The 18940-nt window shown below is 38.2% G+C and overlaps 1 protein-coding gene across 2 annotated transcripts in view; it reads left to right on the forward strand.

Annotated features, from left to right (window-relative positions):
* The window catches only part of TOX (thymocyte selection associated high mobility group box), a 257804-nt gene that overhangs the window by 177527 nt on the left and 61337 nt on the right, over positions 1 to 18940 (forward strand). For both annotated transcript variants that reach the window (XM_044424442.1, XM_044424443.1), the window contains exon 4: positions 16903 to 17181. In XM_044424442.1, coding sequence (XP_044280377.1) covers positions 16903 to 17181 — 279 coding nt within the window. The remainder of the gene's footprint in view (positions 1 to 16902; positions 17182 to 18940) is intronic.

Raw genomic sequence — 18940 nt, forward strand, 5'->3', positions numbered from 1 at the left:
TCAAAGGCAATAGTATATGTAGTTTCACACTCTGCAATTTTAGGGACACAGAGACCAAAAAGTGTTGGCTCAAATAGCATCATCTCTGAACTGAAGCATACTCCTAAGCAAAAAAAAAAAAAATTACTTGTTATGTACATCAGTTCCATTGTGTCTTGAAAATAACTTGGAAATTGCATTTCTACAGCAATGACCTTTAGAGATAAGCAGAATTAAATATCACATATTTCTGTGAGTATGACTCTTCCACAACTACAAAAGCTTTACTTAAGCTATCACATGGTCCATCATGTGGAGGAAATAATACCAATACAATTTCAAAAGAATTAGAAATTGGAAAAAGTAGAACATAATTTGGCTCTTTGGCAGTTCAGTAAATTTAAACTTATGATATGTAACACAAAGAGCAAGAGCAGAATTGGCAAATGTTTACAAATTAATTAACCTGTGCTAGAGTTTCACACAAGTTGCAGGAAAACAACCTGCTGTTATACAGTGTGTACACAAACTGCTGTGAAATGTTTGCACTTGACAAAGGCAAGTTTGAACCCCTTTCATTATAGGAGGGTAAAGGAGCATATGAAGCATCAGTTTACAAGTTCAGGAACGTAACTTCTAGCCTAGTATTGTCTGTTCTGAATGGCAGGTGCTCTCCGAGGTCCCCAGCAAAGAGCCGATACATTCCTGCTCTTCAACATCTTTTCACTACTGGAGATTGAACCTTCTGCATGTATATCATGCAAGGACCTTCTGCATGTATATTGTGTATTCTACCACAAAGCCATATGACCTTTTTCAGAAGAATGGCAATTCAATGTGCATGGCACTGATTCTTGTCTTATTTTTTTTATCTGATCATTAGGCAAGTTTAGAGATTTTGAAACTATCAGTCCAAATTTATGTCAGCTTTGAGTTTCCAAAGATAGTATCAGGATCCATAGATATTTATTATATAGAAGTTGTAGCTTCCTGAAACGGAGTTATGTTATTTTTTAAATAAAAAGTGACATGTAACTTAAGATTTTCAAAGGGTTCAAAAGTCCATCTACTGAGTTGTGTTCAGGTTCCCTACTTTGGTTTTGTTACAATACTACAACACACAACATATTCTTCCTGATGGTTGTTAGAGCCCAAAGGTGAAAAACAAAGATATTCTAGTATTTAACTCAAGATCTGCACTACAGAACCAATATGGTGTATCAGATGGTAAGTATATTTTGGAGGGGAGGATGTGTAGCAAATAAGAGCTAAGGGTCCAAGCCTGCAAATTCTTTGAGGATTCAGGAGTCAGAAGAGAAGTACTTGAGACAAAAAGAATGAGTGATGTATTCACCTGAAATGGCAGATCATTGTATTTCCCCACGGGAAACCTGTACTGCAATTGAATGTGGAAAGAATTCTTATTGCTAGGCTAGACTCTGGCAAAGCACAGCATGAGTAAAATAAGAGACTGCTTCTGAGATTAAGTAGCCATACAACATGTGCACTCTTGTTTTGAGTCCTCCCTTGTCATCTTAAGAAATGTGTGGAATCGTAGGCTGACCTAGGACTGAATTGAGTGCAAAGTTGGCACAAAGAAAATATGTAATGGCTAGTATGCCAATAAGTTTCTGGATACAGTACAAAGTGTTGGTAATTAGCTTTAAATCCCTTCACAGCTTGGGTCCAAAATACCTTCAGGAGCACCTTTGCCCATATATCCCATCTTGCCAGCTAAGGTCCTCTGGTGATACTCTTCTGAATCCACTTCTGTAAGATTAATGCCAGCTAGCCAAAGGACCTTTTCAGTGGTTGCCTCTAAGCTGTGGAATAGCCTGCTGGGAGAAATGTATCTGATTTCCTAAATTTCTGATTTCTTACCTTTAAGAGATAGTTAAAAATGTATTTCTTCTGACAGGCCTTCCTAGATTATTCTCATCTAAGTTTTATTTAATATGTTTTCTTAGTCAGTATTACTCATTGTTGGATTAATTTCTTATAAACCACTCAGAATCTATGGAATAGGGTAGTATAAGATAAGAAAAAAAGAAACCTCATGCAGCATTATATCTTTTTCATTCTGAGTATATCTGGCTCTGTGCTAATATGTGTCCTGGGAAGAGAAAGCTTTTCATCTAGGTGGTTCCAAAAAGTGGTTTGTTTTTCAGCACTGAAAATAACATTACCAATGTTGGCTATCATATAGATGAAGAAAGAGCGGCAGGATGATCTCCAGAATTTTGGGATTTCCCAGAACTCTCCACCAGCATCACCAATGGTCAGGAATGTTGGAAGTTAAACTGTAAAACATTTGGTGATCTAATTTCTGCCACCCTGAATTCTCTTCTGAAACTCTAAAATATTACTCTACAAATATAAAATTGTTGTTGTTGTATTTAATTTCTGAAAGAGAGACTGTAGGAACTTAAAGATCCAGGGTGGAGACAACAAAGAGCTGCAATAGCTTTCACTAATTATGGCGATTACTGTCTTTATGTAGGACATATTTGAGGCAGAACTGCATTACTTCAGAAGCAAAAATTAATTACTGGCTTTGACCAAAAATGTTTATCTAATTTTGGTATGCAGGGAAGTGTGTATATTATACTTGCATTTCATTTAAAAGAATGTACTTTTTGGAATAGGTGCATTTATTCTCTATAAGCTGAAATGTTTGCTTTTTTAGCTTCAGGTAGAATAAAATAATTTTTTCATAATACCCTTATATCAGTTTAAGCACATGGTTTGAAATGCTCTTTTAAACCTTCTGAACATAAACTTGCATTTAAGATTTAGAGTGAGCTCAACTATGCAATGCAAAAGGCACTCTGGTTTAAAGTAGATTTTCTAAGTATGCTTGGCATATTTTCCTCCTCTTTTTTCAGAATTTTAATCTATATATTTAATTTTATTTATTTGGAAGTATTTTTAGACTGCCTTCAAAGGTAGAAGTGACCAAAGATAAAAGAAATACAGTGGTACCTTGGCTCACAAACTTAATCAGTTCCAGGACTCTGGTTGTGACCCAAATTGGTCATGAGCCAAGTTCAATTTCCCCATAAGGTTCAACGTAAATAAGGTTAATCCGTTCTGTAACCATTTTTTAAATCAAAAAAATGTGGAGCAAAGTGACAACAAAGATCGCGGCCATCTCCCCCCCTCCACCCCAAGCACAAACACAGCCATCTCCCCGTCCCCCCAGCATGACCGAGATCGCGCCTGTCGTTCCTGCAGGTGCCCGTCATCCTGGCACACGCCCATCATCCCGGCGTGCTGGGGGGTGGGGGGGAGAGAAGAGTGTGATCACAGGTGCACTGGGGGAGGAAAGAGACGGGTGCAAACAGTGCACTGGGGGAGGGAGAGATCGGTGCATTCTCGATCATCTCGATCATCGGTGCATTCTCGATCATCTCGATCATTCTCGATCATCTCCCCCCACCCTCAGCACAATTGTGGCCATCTCCCCACTCGGGTGGGGTGTAGAGATGGCCACGATCGTGCTGGTTGTGGGGGGAGATGGCTGAGATTGCGCCCCTCTTTCCTGCAGAAGCATGCCTCTGATTACACATGTCTTCCCCGCACGAAAGCAACTGCGATCATGGCCATCTCCCCACTCGGGGGGCTGGGGTCGGGAGATGACCGCGATCACAATTCCGTTCATGCAGAGAAGGCATGTGTATTCAGAGGCGCACTCCTGCAGGAAAGGCAGGCGGAATCACGGCCATCTCCCCTGCAGCTCTGCTTTGCTGTTCCCATCTTTCCTGCAGCAGCGTGCCTCTGATCACACACGTCTTCCCTGCACGAATGGAACTATGATCCCCACCCAAAGTGGTGTTCATGACCCAAGTCAAAATTTTTCAGAAATTTGTGTTCATGACCCGATTTGTTCCTGAACCAAAGGCGTTCGTGAGCCAAGGTACCACTGTAGTATGAAACAATATAGTTCAATAAATGCAGTGATTATAAACCTGCAAACCAAAATTAAGAGAAGGCCAGCAAAACACTTTACTATGTTGCTGTTGCTCTGAAATACTCAGCCAGATTTAACAGTAATTTATTTCTTGTTTTTTATTCTGAATTACTTTTCTTCATTTACGTTCATATAATGCAACATGAATAAGCCAAGTATATCTTTTTCCCCTCCCTTAAGACAGGTATAGATGCAGTGGTATCAACTGAGGTTCTTCAAGCACTTCTATAATGGCATTTAAAAGACCCCTTAAATCCTACCAAACCAATGTATTTTTAAGTGGACCCAGTTGTTTTATGTCCATTCCTGATGTTATTTGAATTATTCAATTAATAAGTAGAGTTTTATTGTATTTTTGTGCTTTTCTTCTGGAAGCTGTTTTGGGAGAAGGCAGGATAATTTTTTTTAATAAATTAGCTTTTTCTCATACACTCTGGATTTTAAGGCATAAAAGTTACTTCAGCTTACCTGTTGTGATCAGTTTCTGCATTTCTCTGCTACATACAGGTAACTGAAGTGGCAAGGGGAACAATCATTTATGTGTTTGGGTTGGGCATGATAATAGTTATTTTGTAGTTATAATTATGCACCAATCATTTGACTCCACATATGTCAGTGTCTTATGTTGTTATGTTCTCAGTCACTGATGAGAAAACAGGCTATATTGAATCCCTTGGGCAGCCAGAAGCATTATGTAAACCAGGGGGACATAGGTCAAAAGTACATAAGCCATATCCAGCAATGCCATTCTTACATTAACCATGGTTTCTATGGCTCATGGATTTTTATCTGGACTTCCCAGTCAGACAGTTGCACAGTTTTCACGGAAATGTTTCTCTGATCCTGCTCCATCCCCCCAATTCTTGCAACACATCCAGTAGCCCCTGCAAGTAAAATCCCCTTCTGTGCTGTACTGTTCAAGAAGGACCTTAGCTTGCCTCTTCCTGAATGATCTACTAAAGTTTTGAGGTGGCTTCTCCCACTTCCCTCTCCTGAGTGTACCTCCATCTCTGTAATGCATCCTAGCCACTCCAACCACAAAAGGAGTTTTATGAAATTAAAATAGAAACTTTTGCCACGATTCCCCACTTCTATGTATTCACCTGCTTTTTCAGAGAGTAAACAGGGACGTTACTCAGCCAATAGGAACAAATTGAACAATGATGTGTGTGTTGCTAGGGAGCAGTGGATAGTAAAGTTTAGGTGCTGGGTGCATCCCCTTTGCATTGCTACTCTTTCCACTCTTTCACCACCAATGATAAATAGTAGTTGGGTTTGGGTATCATGAGAGGCTGCAGAAGCTGTAAAACATACAACAGTTGTATCACTCTGTGATTTCCAGAAACCAAATATGCCATGCAGAAACTCAAATTGGGTTCCAATTGCATGATGGACCAACAGGGGCAAAAAATCATCATGGCTTCTTATGGCTGAATGAAACTAGCCATTGACTGTTCCATACATTTGCACAGTCCACCTAGGTACATGTGTGTGCATGTACGTGTGTGTGAAAGGATGACCAATGGGAATGGTATTAATATTAAATATATGACATAGTTTTGAAAGGTGGGTTAGGGCATGCAGCTCCAAAGCATAATTTGACAACAGTGTGGTCTGGAGCAGAGAAGGTAACATGGTAGTCCAAAGATTTATGCCACAAGTTCTCATTTGAAAAAGGAAGTCCTCACTGATTATTTCTTTATGGAATTTTCATGGAACTGCATTTGCCAGTACTAACAGTGAAAGATATGAGGTTGCATAAGTCTATATTGTGTGACCACCTTGCAGTGATTTTAAATTAGTGTGCCACGGTGGCTGGAATGCTGGAATAGACGTGAGAAATTTGGATTTAAAGCTGCACTCAGCCATTGTCTTCACCAGGTGCCATTGGCGAGCCACATTCACTTAACCCAACCTACTTTGCAGGATAAGATGCGGAAACAATATATAGTACCTTCAGCTTCTTGGAAGAAGGCTGGGTTATAAATAAAATGAATAAAATCAACAAAACTACCTTTATTTCCTTGCCAGGGTTCACATCTTCATTTGTATACCTCCTCTCCTTATCCTGAACATTTGTGAGAACTTTACTCTGTCCTACAATTGACTGAGAATTATATTGAAACAATTTAGCATTGGTATCACTGGCTACACAGATTGCAAGTTGGTGTGGTAGTCATTTGCTTGTTGATGAGCCTCGAAAGAAATTATTGTTACTGTTATTTTGCCTTTTACTCAAAGCTGGCTTTAGGAGCTACTAAGTCTCCCCCAGCACTCTTATTTTCATTAAGGTGTGGAACCCTTTGGACAGCAAAATCATGGCTTTATTCTCACATAATGACTAAGTGATTTGTGTTGAGCACTGTGTACTGATTTTTTGACAATTCTGGAACCAATAACTGCATTGTTTTAATAATGCAGATCACTCAGTGCTTCACTCCAAAATCAATCCTTTCAACATTGCCTCACTCCCCTGTTCCACCTGTCTTATTTTTTCTCTGTGTTTTGTCTCCATTCATGGGAGCCAGGGACTATTTCATTCTGAAGGTTTTTTCCTCTTACAGAATTTAGTGTCAGTATCTCAATTTTCCTTTGAAACCAAAGGAACTGTATATCCTGCCAATGTGACGGAGTTTCAGTACATATCTGTTAGATATCGTCAGTTGCAGTTAGACTTGTCAACAGATATATAGTCAGTTTTTATAACGAACACAACAAAGAATCAAAGATAACTGTAAATTATCTTATTTATTATAGCATTAGTGTTCATGAACTGTAACCCACTTTATAGGATGCAAGAGGCATTACTCAGTATCTCAGATACAAACATATGGGGTGGCAGTGGGGAACTGTAAACAGTGGGGTCAGAATGAAATTCCATTATATTCTAATGGTTGATTTTAATGGACATGGTACAAGACAGCTTAGGAAATCCTGCAAAACTGATTTCAAAATAATGATAATCTCAGTTAATTGCAGATGTTATTCAGTGAAAGAACTGGGTACATTCTTTTGATGTGTTCTGTCTTCTTTCATTAATAAAATGTCAGTATGGTAATAGTGTTAATAAGAATCTCTACCTGGTTCATAAAATGTGTTCAATATTTGCAAATAACAATAAGAACGAAATAGCCTCATGTGCTCATGTATAATGAGTATTTGCAATTACATATTGCATTTTCATTATTCTTTGAAACCTATGTGTCCATCCCTTCTCTGAATTATGTAAAATCAAATAATTAAGATTTTCCTGTTTTTATATATACAATAGTTGTATTGAAACAGTGAACTCACAATTATCCTGCAGATAATAAGTAGACAAAGTTGTAAATAATACAGTACAGGAGAAAGAGGTACTTATTAGCATATCATTAAAGCACTTTTGTCCCCAGAGCAATACCCATTTTTCATCACTTATGAGAAGTTTCTTGCCTTATAATTATATGTATTTAAGATCAACAAAGGCACAACAGTTGAGTGTTACACTGGTATTCTTGCATATTTTGTCAAAAAGACCCAATCGGAATATTTATATTGTTGTTTCTCAGAGCAACAAGACATTTATGGAATTGTTATTGTTTGTTATTATTTGGCTATTGTTTTTAGTTAATAATTTATAGGGGGCAGATTTAATGGCAATAGCATATGGCTTTGTCTTCCAAAATTGCAAAGGTTTTAAATGTGGGTGTGTTAAGCTTGCAATTTGTTTGTTTGTATGATCCATATGTTGACTAAATAAGAATATCCCCTGTGTGGTCAACAGTTAAGTAAGAATGTATAGGAAGGATTCTGAAAATCAAATAGAATTAGAATCATAGTGCAATATTAAGTTGGTTAATAAAAACCAGCAACAAGAAATTATTAAAACAGCAGAACTAAATACTAAGACTCTTAACATTACCTTAGAATGATCATATAAGGGCTTGGAAAAATAAAAAGTATTTTTTTTGATGCCAGAAAGACCATAATGTATGCACCAGTTGAGGCCTACTGACAAAGGTGTTCCATAACCAGACAATCATCACCAAGGTAGCAACCCACCATTCTGGTAGCAACCCACCATTCTTCTTCATGATCTTGTGCATCACACATATGGGTGCTATGCCTGCACATTGCCTCTGTTCGGGAAGATTCTCATAGCTAAGCCTAGAATTTTTGGTGGGAGCTCCATCCCCTTCCTCTTTAATTTTCTCAGTTTGCTTTCAACCACAGTTTGTAGTGCCTCAGGATTCCTATCATTTTCTTTAAAACTTTACATCACAACTTTATTCACTGTATTCCTGTTTTTTTCTACCTAAAATCATTCTATTTCTCACTTCTTCTTATGAACCTACCCTACAGTTCTTGCCCAAAAACAAAACAAAAACCACCCTTTGATCATGTATCTCCTGTACCTCAAATCTTTATCTCTTCTTTCTATCTTCTTCTTTCTCCTCAATGACCTTCAAACTGGCTTTTCAAAAGTGCTTCAGGTGTGATGTGAAAATGTCATCCACTGATGGACACTCACTTTGCTTGTTTGCCTTGCTGAGGAGCATCGCATCAACAAATGCCCTCATTGCCAGGCATTTACAAAGCAAGCCCAAAAAAGCTGGCTGTCTGAAGATGGGAATGTGGATGAGGGCTCTTGTCGCTATGCGGGCCATTACCGATAACCCCAGTAGGCACCCTTCTACCTCTTGGGAAGCCTCCAAACAGTGCCCACCACCCATCTCAGCAGGCACACCAAAAATGGCTCCATTGGAGCCCAAGCAGTCAACCTCCTCTGATGCTCCCAAAAGCACAAGGAGAAGAAACACAAAAAGGTGGAGGAGCCCAAAAGGGCAAATAAGCCGGTTACTTATCCAGTGATGTAGAAACCGATTCCTCAGATCTGGGCTGTGACTCATAATCTGAGGCATATTCCATTAATTTGATGAACCTCTAAAAAAGATCTTATGGTCCAAGTTCATACAGTGTCACATTATGTCATTGTGCAGCTATATGAGTAAATGCAGATATGCTGAACCAGTTAATTGTAGACCTCTCTGTAAAAGGCAAAAAGCTATGGAGTCTTCACAGCACTCATAACTTGTCATGATCTGGCTGGAGAGTGGAATTTTAACAAATGAAATAACTAGTCCCTTAAGCTGACTCATGAAGAAAAAAGTCTCAACATTTAGATTAATCATTTTAAACTAATTCAGTAACTTGATCAAGAGGGAGGTGGGTTCATGTTGCATTTCTTTTCTTTTAATAAAATGAATCAGGTGTGCTCCTTCATACAGAACAGAAGTATTGAAACAATTCATTCATGACTTTAACCCATACAGTTGCTGTAACATTTAAAAACCTAGTACCCATATGGCCAAGACTTCATATGGGTACCTGGATTCTTCCTATCAAACCATTATGATACTTAAGAACTCTTCATGTTATAGGAAGACCTACATGATTTTTCCCCCTGAGTGATGCCATGCATTTAATGTTATTGAAAAGTTTAGTATGTAGGCATGGACATATGTGCTTTTTGTCAAGTTGCTACATGAAGGACACCTGGTTTGGTGGAATAATCCATTACAAAATGCTTCAGGTTCAGGATTTTTCTGAAATTGATTAGATACATTGTTCATTTTTCCCTGTGTAATATTTAATTTATACTTAATTGTAATATGTTGATAAAGACAAGCGTGGAAGTTTATAAGCTCACATATTCAAGCCCCAGTTCTCATGCTAACCTATATCTGCTATAGACCCTGTTAGAATTAGGTGGATTGAAAAAGATTTTTTTTTTAAAGATTCCCCATTAAGTCTTCAAAATGAATCACAATTAAAAGCTTTATTGTTTGCTGAATAGGTCCAAATGAGTGAACTCTGCAAGATCAAACTAAATTGAAGACATTTGTCCAAATTAAAATGGAAACATGCATGAAGAATATACTAAATGAACGTGTTTGCTCCTGTAATAATAGTTTTATTATCTTAAGCTTGCAGGCCAGACTTTTAATTATGACCCTTTTTATATCAAGGAAAACCATGTATTTGGGATTAAAAACCTATTTCTTTAACTACTCAAGTTAAAGGCTGTGGTTGATACATTCCAGGCTACAACTTTTATAAAAACCAGAGAACACTTCTAATAACACTTTTCTAATTTAATGGTTCAGTGCACAGTCAGTAAAGATTTAAATAATTCAGAAAGAAAGCCTATTCTCTTCTTTTATTGGAAGTTTGAGGCAGGCAAATTCTTTGACATTTAATAGGTTTTAACCCTTTTAATAACTTCTTATAATGAAATTTATTGGAGGTTGTTTTAAATAAAGGATTACTATATTAGAGTGAATAGTAGTCAGTGGGGGTTTTTATGATTAGTTTTGAGACCTTGGCCCTGTATGACTCAAAGGTTATTAACACATCAAGTAGAAGAGAATGTTAATATTCACAAAATGAAGTGTGTACCAAGAAATGTTACGGTAGTACATTTGTGTCATTACATGATTATGCTCTAAAAATCTGCTGTTAGCATTTGAGTATTTAATAATTGTTTTAAAGGAGCTTAAGGTCACTTACAAGAGCTGATATGATGGAAGACAACTTAAGATGGTTTCCTTCATGATAGCACTAGCCAGGGTTGATAGCAGAAAACAATAATTGCAGGGCTTTTTCTTACTTTTCCACTCTAACATTAATCTTAACTCTTACGATTCCAGTCTTGAGAATTGCTCAATTGAAAGAATCATATACAATTACACTTGGATTCTAGCTCCACTTAGAAGAGAAAAATATTTAAATTGCCTTATGTTGTAAAGCAAAGATTTCCATGTACATTTATTATTAGTGAAACTGTTCTCAATACTAATAGCTCAATACTTTAAAGTTTAAATATATGACCCTTTCCTGCATAATGCTATGTTTTGCATATATTGTGAGATGCAGGCATTTAATCATCTTATTCTAATCGCTTGCTACTGAATGATTCTATTATAGTCACTCTCATTTTTCAATAATGCATGGTCAAATTGCTAAATTCAACTGCAGGTTTCAGTCATTGACTGCTATGAGTCAAATATGCAGGATGATTTGAGCTCAACCTTCAAAATACAATGGCTTTGGTAGATGGAAATGGATGTACTAAAACAGTGTTTGAAACTTGGAGGGAAGGCATGACTTCAATCAATTGGAAATTGGCTGAATGCATCTTCCCTGCATTCCATCCAAATGCACAATTTTTTTTCTGAGTCCAGCTCTCTTGGGGCAAAAGTGGAGGTGCCATATCTGGTTCTGCAAGTTTCAAGCAGACTAGTAGAGGCCAGGATTGAATGACTAGCTTTCTCATTTCACCAAGAATAGCTTCCTGCCCTCAACTCTTTGAACAAATCTTCATTTGTAAAGAGTTTACTTCTTTAAATAATTTATCTGAAGTAATAAATGTATAAATGAATGTTTATGTAGTCTTAAAAGATGTTAAAGGGGGATAGATCACCTAAAGTATATAGGATGTGACTGATGACAGAGCCAGCATATGATTACTGATATTCATGTATCTTTCATTCCAGTTGCAAAATTGGACCTCCACAGAAGCTGAAAATTTTGCTGTGAGCTCTGTTTTTACATTTGCCTTCTCCTTTGGCCGTAGCATAGGAGTTAATTTTAGTCTTCCTTAAGATTCCATGTATGTAAACATTGGTCCAGAACCAATAAAATCAGACATCCCTGATAATGAATTCTTCAGTAGCTCTTAATCAAAGCTAATCTAGCTGGGTTGGACTCACTGGCTTAATTCCAAGGATGCCCTGAGCTAATGGAAAGGTATTTCTGTTCATTCCAGGTATATTCCCAATTTGCAATTTTTGCTTTCTATACAAAGCCATAGTGTTTCATACTGTATAGTGGATGGTTCCTCAATAAATGGGAGTGGGGTTTTTCACAGGGTACAGTGTGGGTAAAAGGGTGTAAAAGCTCTTTTCTTCATTCAAGCCACTCATATGTAGAAATGTAGCATGATGAAAGACATAATCCTATGCATGATTAGACAGAATTAAGTCATCATGGCTAGCTGAGGAATGCAAAGGAATGTGCCCCAAAATAATTCAAATCAGAAGAGTAACTTTGGTTTACACTGTCATTCTAGTGCTATGCATAATTATGCATAAGCCTGAAAGTGTTCCTCAAGTAAGCTTCATATTAAGTAACAGCTTCTTCCTTATTCAGTCAGTTTAACCAACCACATTCATTTAACACCAAAAATGAATTTCATTGCTAGACCACATATCTAGCATTGTCAGGTAGCTAGATGAACCAATGGTCTGATTCAGTACCAGAAAGGTAAGTGATGCTTCTTATGTTAAGGCAACTTTATGTGAGAATGTACATCAATACCATGACCACAGCTCAAAAGAAAATGCTGTCATAGAGAGTTGATACTGGTGTGCATTTTCTTTCTACTTGGTTTGCATCTCAGCAGTGGCGGGATAAGCAGACCAACAAACCACCAGTTATCACCAACACCTGTGTGACATGTGAGAGGAGAGTTATGGGAATAAATATGGATTCCTGTATGGTGTACACTCATCCTGAGGTACACACATGCTGTTGCACACTTTGTTCCTCTGCATTCCTCACAAAGGTGAATACCTTGTTCCCTCTCCAAATGAAATACGCTTCAGTGCTTCATTTGTACCCATTCCAGCCACACCTTGTTATTAAAGCAGTGTTTTGGAATTCAGCTTTTTTGCCCTGGAATACTATGAGAATTTCTCAGGTACTGTATTGTTCTGCAACTACAGGAAATAGAAGGTGGTGATGTTAGTTTATAAATTGCTACCAGTTAACTATGTTAGAAATTTCAAGTTTAGCTTGCCTTTGAAACCTCATTATTAAATTGTAATGTTATATGTATTATTGGCATGTATCACAAAGGTCCTGTAGATAGGTACTGGGAAAAACAGTGTGTGGAGTAATTGTACCATATAAGCTCTAGTCACACTTTTAACTCCAGCAATGCATTTCAGTAGCCTTGAGGAGAAGACTCCAGTGTTCAGGGTCAAATGATAACAGGCAGGGCTAAGTGGAAAGGCTTCAGAGATGCCTCACGTCTCCTTGTTCTTGCAGCATCTGGCACATTTCCAGGCCTTTCCTGCTAACACCACAGAAAGCAGCAGCTGGTGACTAACATTAGCAAATAAGGCCTCAGGGCTACCCATATTTGAGTTCTTTTTTTCACCAACTGCTATTCAGTGAAACAGCTGGATCAAGAGCGATACAGCCAAGAAGTAGTTAGAGTTTTATGTCTACAACTGTTCACATATAGATGGTCTGCTAGAGGCAGAGATAATGATAGCTTTCAAGGCTAATATGTTTGATTAGGATGAGCTGGTGTTTGAAAGGAGACATTAAAGAACCAGTAACAATCCTGAAATGTTTTTCAAGTTTCAAATGTAAGCCATCAGTCGACAGTGTACATTGATTTCTTTCTACCGTGGCCTATGTATTGATTCAACGTATGTCATAACTGTTCTACAAACTTAAAGAAAGGCTGTTACACGTGATAATTCATAGTGCACAGTTCCACTTCAAAATGCTGTAGTTTGAAGTCAACTAGAATATACAGCAGTGCATGTCCCAATCTTCTAGATACAGGTCTTGGCATGAATGTGGCTCAGTCCATGTAAATAACAATATAGATAAAAATGAAATCCAGTCCTCTTGGCTTTTGATAATCTGTTGATAAATCCTAGCTTCTGGCAGGAAAATACTTTTTAAATGATGGCTTATTTTAGCCTACCTATAATAAGTAATGTTACGATGATGTCTGTAAGAAATGCAGGCATGTTTTTTTCTGTTCCTGTTTAGACATACTGTTTTCCTGTTATGGGACCAGGCTGAAGCAAGTTTCAGTTTTAATACACTCACCTCCTCCCTCTTCATGTGGGCATATTATGTGCACACATCAAAAGGACAATATCAAAAGCAGCTTTTATTTTGAACTATGCACAGTTCTCCATGATGTTCAAACCCCGGAAACTATGGCATGTTGAAATATTGTTATCAAAGTAAAACCTGCCATTAAACAAAACGAAGGATTATGCTCCTCCAGTCTTGAAGTTAATGAAGGATAAGTTAGGGTCAAGCTGTGGTTTCTTGTTTTCAGATCATGGTTTATACAAACCACAGTTACCCAAATTCAGACATCATGGGGAACTGTGGTAAATTTTAATCAAATGCAGATGTTTTCATTTTCCTCCCTCTGGAACATGCCAAGGAGAAAAGAGGGGAAATGAATGAACCTGAACCGTACCGTTGCTCATTCTCATAAAATTTATGGTTTACCATTACTGGGCTTCTGTGTTCTTAACTAGAGATGTACAATTTCTGGAAATTATAGTTGATTAAATGTACAAACGTGTAATACTTGTCCCTTATTAAATTAACTTTATTTCATTTTGAACATAAAATATATTGTTCCATATTTTGGCCATACTCACAAATTGCATTCCTTCATCAACATCTGAAGTTGTTCTGGAATCATTTGAAAGTACATTTAAAGCATCAAGTTTTCACTCCTTGTCTGTAATTTCATCAAACACAGCAGTGATACTGTCAGCACTTATACAGCTATCTTTGAATCTTGAGTGTAAGAGGTTTCCCATCCTAAGAATTAGTTATGTAGCAATTTTCTTTTAAAATGTGGCCTTCAAACATTTAATGCATTCCAAAAGATTAGATATTTCATAAGATGTTTTATTTCAACCACCTGCCCCAGCCAGGTTCAGTTCCCCGCCTCTGCTTCATTTCAGGCCTCAGAAAAATTGGAAAAATACTTTTGCCACCCACACAATTTTTTCTGGCTTTCAACATCTTTATGATGGATAGGTACAAAGAAAAGTTCCTTTAAGAAAAAGCTCATTAATCTTTTTAACAAGTTTGTAGAAACACTATGAATGAAAAGGTAAGAATCAAGCGTGTGTTAAATAAGCATGGTTATAAAAATGTCCACGATTTCCACTACTGCTTTTTGTTAACTCTTTGATATGGATCTATGGAACACTCTGCCAGAAAGCTGTCTCAAAGTGAAACGATCTGCAGCATGTAACTGAGGATTAGCTTTTTCTTTACTCTGCCATATCTGCACATTCCCTTGACTTGGATTGGGACCACTGTGCTATTAAATGAACGATTACTGAGGCTAAGATAATTTTTCAGAGCAATAAAAATCTGGTAATCTTTAAGATGCCACAAGATGCTTCCTAAGTTGAGATCATTCAACTGTATTTAAGCTAAATACAGTTGATTACCATTCTTAATAAATGAATTTTCCCTTCTAATAAATTATCAGTAGCTTTTCTCTGAGTTCATCCAATCTGAATTCAGATCTTCCCCTGGAATTTGGAATGATTTAGTAGATTCAGGAACTACTTGCTAAAACACTCTATTATCAGGCTTGCTTTCCTGAATCCACCCAGTGCTGGGCTGTGTTGCTTGGTTGAAATTTATAGATTTTGGTGGACATTTTTGAACTGACTTCATTTAACCAGGTTTGTACTCATTTCATACATGTATAAATCATCTGCCATGAGCTTAAGTGGAAGTTTCTGGGCATAGTTAAAAGGCAGCAGTGTGGCAGATTTGAGTCGTGGCAGGACAAAACATCCAGACATTCTCCTGCTTCCCATTCTCCACAGCCACCAGCTTTAGGTCTCCCTCTAAAAGACTTCCCTCATATTACTTTTTCTTTCTTCCTAACTTTGCACTCTGTTCAATTCACCACCAATGGTGACATCTCAAAAATGTCTAAAAAAAGTCTGACCTTATTCATACCTCTTATGTTCCATGTTTCTTATGGAACTCACAAGTGCCAGCCACCTTTGTCGACCTTCCTGATGTATCCAAATAAAGATTAACTTCTCCACGTAGGCATTTCCAAAGTTGTCTTGAAGTTTCTCTTCCTAATGACCATAGCCAAGGCAGTACCCAGTAGCAAGGCTATGTTTCTTGTCTGTTCAGTTTACAGCATCAGAGAGTTCACTGGAAGTATATCAATACTACAGAGCATAACAAACAGATGAATGTAGTATTTCTTCACATTCACCATGACATCATTTTAGCTTCAGATTGGTGATATGTTGGTACTTCAGTAATTTGTGTTATGGTCCACTAGTTGCATGGGTTATACTAGTCATGATCATAATACTACTGAAAAAAAATACAACAAATGTCAGTATTTGAGCCACCTCTTTGTATTTATACTGCACATTATAGCTCTGAAAACTTTAGGATGACTTAATGGAAGATCTATGCATTGCATATTTGTTTTTTGTTTTGTTTGTTTTGTTTTGGTGAAGTAAAGATTTTCAGTGTATTCTCACCTCTGAGTTTAACCAAGTTTAGATTCATTGGTTGAATTAAAAAATAAAATAAGTACCCATTAAGCCAAAAGTAAGAGTAGCACAAAGGAGTAATTTGTTCAGTGCACAACTTGAGAGCCCTTTGAATTCTTTTATGGTGATTCCAGTAAATGAGCTGTGTAGTCGTGTAATCACCTCACTGCTTTCTCCATGTGGAAGATTAGAGTACCTCCTTAGGCAACTCTAGATATATTAGATCTATAGTTCCATCTAATGAAGAATTCCACAGGCTGTATTTGAAACTACATTGATTTTGGAGAACTTTACATTTTAGATATAATTATACATTCACAGCTCATAATATTTCTCCTTCTGGTAAAGGCATGATACACGAAGGGGATCCTCACTGAAGTCATGAGAATTTTGTTAAGCTCTGAGCTATTGGACACAGTGTTATTTAGTCAGAGTTGTTCTTATATGCTTCAACGTTTCTTTAAAGTTAAGCAAAAGTCCCAAATGATGCAAGTTTATTTATTTAATGGAGCTTTAAAGTATCTTTCAAGATAAATTGTCCTCACAATGGTGGCATAATAATGAAATAAGGTATCTTTGTAATTTTCCTTCTTTTAGATGCAAGATTTAAGGAATACAGAAGGAGCTCAATACAGTTCCCATCCCCAGATAGCAGCCATGAGACCAAGGCTTCAGCCTGGAGATATGAGGCAGCCAGGAATGATGCAGCATGGCCAGCTGACTACCATTAACCAATCACAACTAAGTGCTCAGCTTGGTTTGAATATGGGTGGAAACAATGTACCCCATAATTCTCCATCTCCTCCTGGAAGCAAGTCTGCAACTCCTTCACCATCTAGTTCAGTTCATGAAGATGATGGGGATGAGACTTCTAAGGTATGACTAAAACTATACTGTGCATGTATAAATGTGTGTGTGTTGTTGTTGCTGGTTGCAGCTGGTAGAATAAAGTAGTTAAGCTATTCTATCTTACCTGTTTCCTTCACTTGTATATTTATAAATTATTCTCAGTAAAATGGCATGTTTCTGGAAGGTATTGAATCTTGAATTACTTAGCCATTTAATTAGAGATCTACTATATTTATCAAATTGGGCTTAATATTCTTAGTATACCCCACTCAACTATGCCAATATACTTGAGCTCAAGCAGTCATATATCATAGATAGATATCTCCTTGTCTCATATATTTAGGATATCCTGTTCTTGCCAATTTTTATAAGATCTTTTACATAAAGAATTAGCAGATAAACCTCAACCATATGTACATTCCATTGACATTAATAAGCCTGCTGAATATATTTTGGGATCAGATCCATTAAATAAAATTGGCTATGCAGTAGAATATGAAATATATAGAATCAAAGAATACTTAAATTGGAAGAGGCCAAGAAGGCCCTGTTGCAGGTCACCAATATATACCATTCTACTCAGATGACTGTCCAGTTTCTGAATGAATGTCTTTAGTATGGGAGAGCCCATGGCTTCCCTAGGCAAGTGGTTCCACTGTTGAATTGCTCTGACTTTTTCTGGTATCTCATCTGAATCTGGTCTGTCACAACTTAAACTGATTATTCCATGTCCTACAACCTATAATTCAACCATGAGTTGAGACTATGACTTCTTAAGGTTTGCCAATTCTTTTAATGGATGAAGCTGCAAAATAATCATGTATATAAGAAAATATATTTTACTGAATAAATTCTGTCTAAAAACAGCAGTATTCACAGAATACACATTTCACATTTCATATCACTTTTCCTTGCATATGTGATATTTGAACATATGTCATCATTATATGGGAAAATAATTTGCATTTGAAAGGCATAAACATAACCCAATTCAGTCGATTCTTTTCAGCTCCTGTTAAATTTCAAATATTTAACAGTCCATGTGGGACAGGGCGGGACTTTGGGAGGGCCCTGTGGCCTTAAAGCGCCGGCGGCGGCCGGGAGAACCAGTGCGCCGGACGGGGCACACCTCCCCTGCGCTGCAGGACCTTCACGCGCCCACCGGCTGCACGTGCCCGCCGGCTGCCGCGCCGTCCTACGGAGCCCAGCACCGCCGGCCCAGGAGCACCAGCCAGGACGCAGGACCAGTTCCGGCCCGCCCCCTCGCACGGGTGAGAGCTGTGCGAGACAGGGCGGGACTTCGGGAGGGCCCTGCGGCCTTAAAGCGCTGGCGGCGGCGGCGGCGGCGGCGGCCGAAGGGTGGCGGCCGAAGGGTGGCGGCCGAAGGGCGGTTACAGCTGTTTGGGAGCCGTTCGGGGGCCGAGCGGGGGGCTGGGCTGGCCAGGGGCTTTTGCTGTAATTGGCCCACCTGCTGTTGTGAACGTTAGGGAAGGGGGAGTTTTTAATTGTTTTTATAATTTTATTCTATTTTAATCTGTTTTTATGGAGTCGTCCCTGGCCATGTTGATGTTTATGTTTCCTGGGGAGCGCAGGGGTGCCGCCATAGGGGTGGTCTTGGGCAATGGACGTAACAGCGGTGGGGGCTTAACGTGTCCACGTAGAAGAAGGAGGGACAGATGGTTGACACCTATCCCTCCTTCTGGTTTTGCCCCCAGCCAGAGGGTGCCAGGTAGTCTTGTCAACTGCCCCTCGGGCCTGACGGTGCTGCTGCTCAATGCCAGGTCGG

This window comes from Varanus komodoensis, unplaced genomic scaffold, assembly GCF_004798865.1.
Source record: "Varanus komodoensis strain SLA01 unplaced genomic scaffold, ASM479886v1 scaffold14_1, whole genome shotgun sequence".
Taxonomy (NCBI): Eukaryota; Metazoa; Chordata; class Lepidosauria; order Squamata; family Varanidae; genus Varanus; species Varanus komodoensis.